The 11,197-nt window shown below is 35.8% G+C and overlaps 1 protein-coding gene across 2 annotated transcripts; it reads left to right on the plus strand.

Moving 5' to 3' along the window:
* Positions 1–91: 91 nt before the first annotated feature.
* LOC113228836 (protein FAM114A2) lies at positions 92–9,474 on the plus strand. 2 transcript variants are annotated; one of them, XM_026462244.1, is made up of 8 exons: positions 92–363; positions 1,531–1,636; positions 2,200–2,325; positions 4,094–4,232; positions 5,121–5,312; positions 6,811–6,937; positions 8,002–8,040; positions 8,124–9,474. In XM_026462244.1, exons 1-8 carry the CDS (start codon positions 271–273, stop codon positions 8,139–8,141), a joined length of 840 nt encoding a protein of 279 aa, XP_026318029.1. In that variant the 5' UTR covers positions 92–270; the 3' UTR covers positions 8,142–9,474. The 2 variants fall into 2 exon arrangements, with proteins under 2 accessions (XP_026318029.1, XP_026318028.1); XM_026462243.1 differs by having other exon boundaries at positions 94–363; positions 8,002–9,474.
* The last annotated feature ends 1,723 nt before the right edge of the window (positions 9,475–11,197 follow it).

Raw genomic sequence — 11,197 nt, forward strand, 5'->3', positions numbered from 1 at the left:
TATTTATGTGAAATTACACCACTAGTTTATTATAATTATTAATACAAAGATCGAACACTCAGAAAAAATTCCTTCGATCCGGCCGGAATCGAACCGACGTCTTCTAGCATACAGTGCCAGACCAACTAAGCCCCGGAACGAACCAGCGGACCTCACGAATTTTTCTACGTGCTTGAAAATAAATAATCAAACTAATTTCACAACCTTTCTAAAGGGTCTAGGGTTATAACTGGCGGCCTGGACACCCTGGAGACAATAGGTCGGAAGACCATGGAAGTCCTGCAGGATGGAGACCCTGGGTTGGAGAGAAAGAAACGCGCAATGATGGGCTTCTTTGACCCTGACAAACCCATTCTATCTCAGGTATGATGAAAATGAAACTTGTATTTACCTACTACATGTACGTTTTGAGAGTACCAAAGCTAAAAAAACGTTGTTGTAAAAGAAAATGTTATTTCCGCAAACATGTTCGGAAATGTTTGCATTACTATCAAAAAACGAACACAGAAAATTTGTTATTTACCATGCGATTTCATGTATTCATTACTGTCTGCTGCTCTAAACTTAGCTCCAAATCTATTTGTTGACAATATTTTTAAATCTTTCTATTATTTTATAACAATTGACTAACAATGAACTAACTTGCAAACAGGCTAAAGAAAAAACTCATACAGCCATCTGCCGCAGCCCAATGTTCGTAATTGCGAGAATTAAAAATATCTACCTGTACCGCCACAGAGTACTGCTTATTTAAATAAAGAAAAGGTGGTAAAACAACATTTTCTTTTAGCAATTGTCTTATACATGACAAATATTACTTTTAATATTAATCAATATTTTTTCTTTTTCTATTATACATCTTCCTCTCTTGAGTCTTATTATTTCCTCACATTGTTTGAGAAAAGCACTATATATGCCTCGGATTTAGCGGGGATTCCTTGACTCGTATTAATACAAAGCCACGCTGTCACTCGGTCTTGTTCCCGGCTTCTACAATAATGTACTATTACATTCCACTTACCACACCATGTCATTGGCTTTTTTTTTATAACATCAAGTGACGGGATAAACAAGTCGTGCGCGTGATGGTAAACCACACGCCTGTCCATAACAGTTACAGTGCCACTCAGAGGTTTAAATTGCAACGATCTGAGGTGCGCTACCACTGCGCCCGTCCCCATGTGCCTGTAATTTCACCAGCACCCTAACCCTTCAAAGCCGGAACACAGTAATGCTGATATTACTGATTGGCGGCAGAAATAGGTAAAATGGCAGTACTACCCTTTACTACTAATTAAAGGCTAATGTATTTTAATCTACATTGTATGTTCTATTAAAGCCTTGCCATTGGTTACTTTGAATTGCGTACCACAATTCTCGTGATATTAAAACCTTGTGATTTGTCAGTTTGAATTTAGTACCATATTTCACGTCATATTAAAACCTTGTGATTGGTCGTTTGAATTTCCTACTGCATTCTAAACGGTAATTGAGCGATAGTATTACTTTACTTATATGGTATCATTCCAGGTGCTTCGTGAAGCCAAGTCGAAAGCTGATGAAGAGGACAGAATAAAGGAAGAAAAACGAGAAGCCAAAGAAGTACACTATGAAAACCTCTTCGATGATTTTGAAGGTAAACTAGACATTACTTTTGCAAATGTTGTAATTAATTAATTATATTAAACTAAAATAATGGATTTGCAGTTAAAAAACATGGTTTACATAAACACAATGAAAATTCCGATTGGACTCGAACCAGCGTCTGTTGCCTCACCGTGACTACGTCAATAACACACATACTCATATTTATTTCCGAAGACTCCCTCACTCCCTTTTCAATTATAAAAAATATATTTTTAATAAGTTCTTAAAAATTCGCTACACTTAATTTTGACGCCAACCTTGTAGATATTTACTTCAAAATCAATAAAAATGAAACCAAATACTGTCGATCTTAACTTACTTAATTATACATTTATAAACAAGAATATATATATTGGTTTCATTCAGTATTTTTTGAAATTATCCAGTCGTGTTTTCTCAATTTGACATTTTTGAGTTACGACAGTATTCGGTTTCGTGTGCAATTATGACATGGGGTTTTATTATACCAGTGGTTCGACATATCACTCACTGTTTTTTGCAACTTAGATATTATTATTGTTACTGCAAAAGTACTTTTACATGAATTTCCAGGTCTAGTCCACCTGGAAGCACTGGAGATGCTGTCGAAGCAGGTCAGCATGAGGATAGAGGAACGAGTGCAATCAGCGTCGCCCAAACACAGGCAGGATATTAAGGAAACTCTACAGCAAGTGGCAGGTGAAAATTCAGATCCGCAGAATTTACATGGGACTTATTCTAATTGCGTTATTTATAATTTTTATTAGAATTAGGAAAAACGTAAGCTGTCTCCTTAGTTATCATAACTATGTCTTCAGACATGAGAATTGATAACAAACGACATTTATAAACGTGACGATAAATTTTTTATTGTTTTATAAAATTAAGTTTTCGTATGTTTGTAACTTCTGTTTGTTAAAGTTTTTAACCGACTTCAAAAAAGGAGGAAGTCCTCAATTCGACTGCATTCATTTTTGTATGTATATTACGCGATACCTCTATGACCTTTGTGAATTGATTTTTATGATTCTGTTTTTGTTTGAAAGAGGGTACCCCAGTAGTGATCCCATTTAAATTTGAAAAATATATTCCACCTCTAAGCGTGGTAAACTAGGGGAAATAGATGTAATTCCACCAATTTTTGAGATCGGTTTTCTTTAGTACTCTGTACTGAAATTATTTTATACTGCAATGCAATGTTCTCGCACACTCTCCGTTATATATCCTGTAGAGTACCGATAGGCAGGCAATTGTACTGCGATGTTCAAGGCTCTACAGCTTCACCTGTACTAATTCCTGGTCACCTACAAGGCTCTTGACACGCTGTCTTAAATAACACGGGTGTTCTAAATAATATGTAACGTTAAAATGTTATGTTACTTATATGTATGCTAATTTTTATATCGCGTAGATGACGACTGCACAACGGGCGAAAAATCTGCATGGGTTTATGCACATTGTTTTGTTTTGTTAATTGTAAATTTAAAAGTGAAATACAATAACCCATTGATACGTCCCGCTGCTTGGCACGGGTCTCCTCTCAGGCGAGGGTTTTTGAAATTCACCAGGAAGTTTTCGGTGAAGGAAAACATCGTGATGAAACCTGGACGTCGAAGAATGTTCACAACCTTCGGAAGACGTGTAATGACCCCTACCTGCATTGGGCCAGAGTGGCGGACTAGGGCCTAAAAGTGAAATAAATAAATTAAAAAAAACCGGCTGACGAAATATTTTCATGGATTTCTCATAGATGGCGCTACGGCAAAAAGTCGTTGAAAACCAAATACAAAGATCCGACAAACAAGCACATGGAAAAATTTGTGAGGTCCGCAGGTTCGCCCCGTGGCTTAGTTGGCATGGCGTCTGCCACGGTTTGCTAGAAGACGTCGGCTCGAATCCGGCCCGATCGAAGGAATTTGTTCTAAGTGTTCGATCTTTGTAATAATAATTATAACAAACTAGTCGAGTAATAATACAAAAATTAATTGAATGTCAATTCAATACAAATAAAAAAAAACAATTTTGACTTCTATATCATTTATTTTATTACTTCTTCAATGTCAATTGAGATAATCTTCAGAGCTGGTTTTAGAAGTGAATGACCGGTGTGCGTCGCGAGGAGGTTCCTTTCATGTACCATTTATAATTACTTACCATCTTTAGCTACATTTCCGTTTTTTTTATATAGAAGACCTGGCCCAACGGTTTATGCTATGGACGCTGGATGAGGAGGGCCCGGGTTCGATACCCGGTAGGACCAAATTGGGAAATGAACTTTTTTAAATTGGTTCTGGTCTGGGAGTTCTGCGAAGTGCCCCAGAGTAAATTCCGTTCCTCTGGTACAGGTAATATCCTAGTTTGAGGCCAGGCAATTGGTGTGATGCTTTGGCACATTATTATTTTAATTATATAATAATAGTTGTTATCTAAATCTATCTAATCGTAATGAAATATTTCCACCCGTCAGAGCTGTGCGAAATGCCTGATGAAGAAGACGAGGAAGAAACGATGGACTCGGACCAGCCTAAGCCTGAAGCGTTCCTGGAACGGCTGCAGAGAGCCACTAAAGATTTAGGTGTTAAACTACAGTTCCAGCCTTTAGTCAAGTAAGTTGTTTTTCTGTCTGTCCTGGAGTGCCTGGATGCCTCTATGCCGTCACTACGACATCATAGAGTTGAATACGCTAGTGACCGCGTGAATGAGTACTGCGATATTTCAGTTCTCCTAGTGACCGCTAGGGGCTTTGTAATTCTCCCCCAATAAGAGATGGGCAAGCACCTTGGTTTTAATCCGTCGCTTTTTTAACCGAGTTTAAAAAGCCCATTACCGCCCGAATTCGAGGGCAAAAACTATTTACATCTAAATATTAGTAAGTCGAGTTTTGTTTAAATGTAGTGATATTATTACAAAATGTTTATTGCTTGCTCACATATTTCGCCTTTATATTGAATCGCATTGAAATTAATCTATACAAAAACTCGTTATCGTATACACTTATACTATACTGCCTCCGTGGCCGAACGGTTACCATGCCGGACTGCCACGCAGTGGTCCTAGGTTCGATTCCCGATCGAGAGAAATATTTGTATGGCGTACATTTATTTCTCCCGTGAGTTTTGGGTGTAATTTGTGATTGTCTGTTTTGTATGTCCATGGCACCCGCGACACCGGGTCTCCCTAGTGCGGGCAATAAACTTGAATCGAAAAAAATTGTTATGTAATGTACATCCCTACTAGTAAATGAGAATTTGTAGTGGTGCATGTGACTGTAGTTTCTCTTCTGTTATTTATTAATTTTATGTTGCGGGAGAGTGGGAAAATTAACTGCATGAAAAGAATATTCAACACACGCAGCTATTTTGCGTGATTTAACCTCCACTGAGTTCGCGGAGTGAATTTACGTCCATTTTCATTACCATAGCCTTATTATACCATCGTTTTATGTTCTAGATTCAGCTTACTCGTATTTTTTAACGAATTGATTAATCTTTCAGACAATACACAGAAATCCTCGAATACATGGATGACGACTCAAACGATTTCACCGACAAAACGATGTACAAAAAGGCGATAGGCAGTCTAGCGCAAGCGACTGCATTATCCGTCGAGATATATCACAAAGCAGCTGAAATGTTACTGGTCAAACCGAGGCGATCCACAGCGGACGAGGCCGATGGACTTACACAGTGAGTATCGCAGGTAGTTCACTGTTGAACACGGGTCTTTTACGCCACTGGAAACTGCTCTAAGTTGACTGCTGAAAATCACATCGAACAGTTTGATACGACCAAATAATAAATTAACGACGTGTTGCCTATGCTTAGCTACAATAATATGACTCTAAAACACAATTGCACTTTGTACATTATATTTGTTAATACACTTATCACCACAGACCAATAAATACAGTAGAAGTGCTTAGTTTGTATGACACGTGTGCCAACAGGTCGCGGAGTTTTGCAAACTTGAGCTCGTTCTGCTATTTTCGCTTTATACGTCATGGTCGTGTAATTTATCACAAAATGCCTTATTTCTCTGCTTTGGAGTGCTGTAATGATTCACACTTGTAATATTGTCTATGGTGGTGTTCCATATTATCATTAAGTCTTGTTTTATTTAATTTTCTGATCATTTTTTGTTACAAGAAACGAAAGTGAACCATATACCGTTGCAATATGGTCGCTTCTTTTTTGGAGAACTAATTACCATCGCGAATTCGTCGTCGTTCCGCTATTAACAGTTAGATGGCAGCACATTGGTTCAAATTTCTTTATAAAATCAAAACGTAACTTGCAACAATAGGTATTACTAGTAGTTAAAGAGAAATGTCTCTATATAAAAATTATATCCAAAGTTGGATACTTTATACATAAATAGTTTGTTTTCGACTATGATTTTGGCATGTTCTCAGGATTTTATAATGATCAGATATAGCACATTCTTTAGACAATATCCTTAGCTGCTTTGTATATTTTTGTAAGACCGTTATTTAATAATAATTACCTAAACCATTATCTGTCAAAACAGTTTTTCACGCTTCTCCTGCACTGAGTCGCCTTAACATTATTTAATGTTATGTAAACGAGGGACACCTGTCATTAGCCTTGCCCATAGAATATATAACCAGAAATAGAGACGAAATGTCATTTAATTTGTTTGAAATCTATTCTGCCATATCATTACTGTGACAACTGCACTCCGATTGGCCAGCCCGAATTCGAAACAATTGACGGGTGTCGTCAATGGGTGTCGTCAACTATTTCACTTCAAATCGACCAGTTAACTTGAGCTTTGCTATAATGGACAAAAATTGCAAAATTACGTATTTAATTGCCGATGAAATTTGATTCCGTTTGTTTTGTAATTTAGATGTTTTGCTGTTTTTTCCCCACACCACCGAATGGAACAGCACGCCTATGTTAGAGATAGTATCTTTACTACAGTAAAAACAGAATATTTTTGGAATATACGGAGACGTACACACAAGTCAGTTGTTGGCGCTGTCTATATTTCAGTGCAAAGGAGAGTTGATATTTGTAAGTGATGTATCACTGATGAGTCTCTATTTCTGGCCTTACCCTTAATCTATATGCTATGTAAAATACCTTGTATAACGTATGTAACGTTAACGAGACCCGTGCCTACTAGTGAGAAGTATAAAATTGGATTGTATTGTAATTGCAGGTTAACTGTGGTGCTGACGAAGCATACGTCTGACGTAGCGACCGTGTTCACGCAAGAAATGGACAAGCGAGCTACGTACGAAAACGCCATAGAGTGCAAGAACTATATTACCAATATATTCTTAGAGGTATTCTACTTTATTATTATATACTTTGAGATGGAGTCACAGTCCAAAAATATAAACAAAGGTAATGCCATAACAAAAAAGATTTTAAGAATAGTGGGCTTGTGAAAAGGTGTAAAAATTAATGCAAGATGTTTTTTTATATTGTTCTTGAATTGTATGTATGTACAAACAAAATAATATCAAACCATATTTATTTTTTATTTAAAACGCTCTATTTGACAGTTGTTTGTTTACATTTTTAACCGACTTCAAAAAAGGAGTAGGTTTTCAATTCGGCTGTCAATGTTCTTTTGTTTTGTATGTGTGTTACGCGATAACTGCGGTATTTGAGAACCGATTTTCATGTTTTTTTTTTTTGTTGGAAAGGGGGTACTTCCATAGTGGTCCCATTTCATTTTGAAGAAAATCATTCATCCACCTCGAAGGGCGGCGTTCACGCATGAAGATTAATTTTCATAAATAGCGCCTAACATTAATTTAGGAGCAATTACTTTAATGGTTGATTTTGCTATTTCACCAATTCATGCGTTTTTCTCTCAATATACTTTGAGTAGTGAGAACCGATTTTTATTATCTCCAGTGTCAAGTCCTGTATAGTGGCGAACTAGGGGATATTTTAATACATTTAGCAAATAGTCGTAATTCCACGTACTTTTGAGGTCGGTTTTTTTAGTACTCTGTACTGAGTATTGAACTTCAATTTCATCTCATAGTTACTTTTTTATGACATCAAGGAACACGCATACCCATAACAGTGACAGAGCTTTCAATCGCAAAGATCTGAAAGGCACTGCCTCTGCGCCCGTTCCACGACGATCACTACATAAACTTAATAAGCCTCATATCCAAATTATTGATACAAAGATACACTTTGAGAATACTTAGAAAAAACTCCTTAAATCTGATTGGATTGCAACCAACGTCTTCCAGCAAACCGAGCCAGATGCGAACGAATTAGCGGACCTTACGAACTTTTCTATGTGCTCGTTACTGATCTTTGTTGCAGCGCCATCTGTGAGTAATCTTTTTGAATATGAAAAAATATATTATTTGTTTTTTTTCAGGCTGGCAACAGTGCTACATATATACAGAATGCGTTCCAATTGACACAGCCGATTGTACAGATAGGTGCGATTTAGATTTTTATTATGACTATAATGACGCACAGGGCAAGAGCACGTCATGCTTGACACTTAAGATTTAAATCCAACTCTATGCCGCGTACGATAAGAACGGTCCAAAGTAGAAAGTGTCAAGCTTGACGTGTTCTTGATTGTACATGTACATATTATATGAGTTGCAGTGGCGAGGCGTGAAAATTGTTAAAAAAAACACCTACCTTAAGAAAAAGTGGCGCCATGGCAACATTTAAACACAACTTACTAGCACACAAGATTTCAACACGTAAAATTTAGCACAAAATGTAGTATGTGATAATACGTTGGAAATTTTAGGCAAGCCGGTGATAATCGAGTTATATGGATGCCTCGCCACTGGTGAGTTGTATATTTAGCGTAGTACTAGATGTGGCTGACAAGTTAGTTGTCACCTTCGCTATCTTGCAGAATTGTAAAGAACTAATTTTTACTGCTTTGCCGTTTTTGGTTGAAAGGGCGCATGTGACATTTATTTAAAAAAATATTATGTATTCTGCCGCGATCAGTAAAAAATGGCGATCTGTCACTATTTTTACTTTTTCTGAGGTGGATAGGTATGAAGTTACAGCAAGAAAAAAGTAGATGTTTTTCTAATTTCAATGCTTTCAACGTTATTTTATCGGTTTTGAGTTTTGTCACAAACGCCCCTTCAACGACATGTCGACGTGAATATGTAACAAATCATTTGTCTTAAATACGACAAAACAACTGTTACGACGTTACGACAACTGGAACGTCACCACTCATTAACAACGATCATTGAAATCCAGAATCATTGATAAATCACTTTTCGAGTTAATTGGACTAAGATGTTATTAATGATTATTTTCACAACTTCAAACGGAAAAATAGTTTGTGATGAGATAAGTCGAAAATATAGAGTCGGTGAACTCTTCCAATCGAGAAAAATTTTTATGAATTATTAGTAGTTTTTGAACTCGATGCTTTGATATGTTATTTTCGGTTAAAATGTGTAATTGATGAATTTTTAGCCAATGTGTACTACTAATAATAGTAATTATATAGGTATATCCGGTTGCGTTCTATGGAAATTAAATAACGCTGTATAACTTACTTGTCAGCTAATGTGGTATTGTGCAAAAAGGTTCCTATTTGTTATATAGCCTTTATTATGCTAATGGAAAAGTTTTTTGGTATTCCTGTGCCCGGCAATGGGACTATACATATATAGACTAACTATTATATTCCAATCTCTGTATAAACTTTTTAGCAAAACACCGTGCTCATTTGTAGGATCGAGTATATAACCAGAAATAGATACGTAATGTCATTTAACTTTTTGAAAACTATTCTGCCAAATCATTACGGTGACAACTGCGCTCCGATTGGCCACCTCGAATTCGAAACAATTGACGGGTGTCGTCAATTGTTTCACTTCAAACGAACCAGTTTAACTTGAGCTTTACTATAATGGACGATAGTTGCAAAATTTCATATTTAATTGCCTATGACATGAGATTCCGTTTGTTTTGTAATTAAATGTTTTGCTGTTTTTCCCACACCACCGAATGGAACGGTCCCCATAGTTAGAGATATTATCTTTATTAGAAGAAATCAAAATATTTTTATTTCAGCTTTCTAATTTGTGATTTCAGTGCAAACGAGATTTGATATTTAAAAGTGATATAAGTCCCATTTCCCTGATGAGTTGCCAGGGATGGATGGCCCTTATTTCGTCTCTATTTCTGGTTATATACTTGATGGACGCATATGAGTCGGTACAATGCAGATGTGTTTAAACCGCTTTTTGCACAATAACCGTTCGTAGTAATATTAAGTGGAATATAATATCATAGATCTACCAAAACTGTAATATAATTGTAAGTTTTGTTGTACTCGTATAGTATATACGAAGCTTAAGAAAGAATATAGCTATAAGTATTTATAGCTATATTCTTTCTTTTGTATACAAATATTATTACTTAATGGCGGTCGCTAGTGATTGTAAGAAATTAAAACAAAGCCTAACAAGTTACACAATTTTATTTTCAAATACGAAACAAGTTGACGTTTGCAGTGATGCCATTTTTTGGAAAATTTTAAATATTCATGTTTTATCGATATCGATAGAATGGATAAAATGTAATTATGATTAGTAGATTTAGATGGCATTATCGCCTTTTTTACTTATTTTACGTCTTATTAAATTTAATTATATTTATAATGGCCAATATTCAGTTGATGTTCGATAGAAATGTCATTTGCAATCACTAGATGCTTATACGCTGGTAACTCTTGCGTATTGGGCTTTCGTTGTATTTTGACATGGAAAAAATAATATACCTATGCACCGTCGCCATCTTGCGGAAATTTTAAGAAATAACTAAGTTGATGTTAAAAGTCGACATTAGCGCCATTATTTCTATATTCAATAATAGAAGTCACTTGTATACCTAACTAATATGTCTTTTCCATGTTTTAGGTTACTTGCCGAAATATTAACGACTCTTTTGTAAATAACAAGGAAGAAAATCTTTAACTGTACTTTATGTTTTAAGTTGACAATAATTTATTATAATAAATGTTTATATCAAAAATTACTTTTTATTATACACATTTATAGAGCGAATGTGAATGGAGGCATGAGACAGGTAAATATCGGCGTACATAATAATATTTTAAATCAGTTTGGTGATATCCTTAAGCATGGGCATGTATTTAAATAATATTTTAAATTTGCAAAAGCAGCAGGCAAAAAAATCGAAACGGTCATTTCTTTTAATGACTGATCCTCTTTTCTCTGAGACAAAATAAATTAAATCAATGTATATTTTAATCTGTTCAGAGCTGTTGTTTGATTTAAATATAAATTAACTTTGATAGTTTCAGCCTCAAAACTAAGGGTCGTATTCCAAAACTCTACTCAATGCTCAAGTCTGTTCGCTTCTAACATTCGCCGGCCGCTGCCGCGGTACGCTCGCTTCACTCGCTCACGTCGAGCTGCTTTTTCATATACATCGAGTATATAACCAGAAACAGAGACGAAATGTTATTTAATTTGTTTGAAAACTATTCTGCCCTATCATTGCTGTGACAACTGCGCTCAAAACTGTGACAAAATTGCAAAATTACATATTTAATA

The sequence above is a fragment of the Hyposmocoma kahamanoa genome, unplaced genomic scaffold, assembly GCF_003589595.1.
Source record: "Hyposmocoma kahamanoa isolate Upper Pololo Valley unplaced genomic scaffold, ASM358959v1 244, whole genome shotgun sequence".
Classification (NCBI taxonomy): Eukaryota; Metazoa; Arthropoda; class Insecta; order Lepidoptera; family Cosmopterigidae; genus Hyposmocoma; species Hyposmocoma kahamanoa.

Bases quoted from the DNA above. Each gene is read 5' to 3' on its own strand.
- LOC113228836 (XM_026462243.1), top strand. From the start codon at position 271: ATGGAAGTCCTGCAGGATGGAGACCCTGGGTTGGAGAGAAAGAAACGC. The intron at 4,233-5,120 runs GTAAGTTGTTTT...TTAATCTTTCAG, and splicing joins CAGTTCCAGCCTTTAGTCAA to ACAATACACAGAAATCCTCG. The intron at 6,938-8,001 runs GTATTCTACTTT...GTTTTTTTTCAG, and splicing joins TTACCAATATATTCTTAGAG to GCTGGCAACAGTGCTACATA.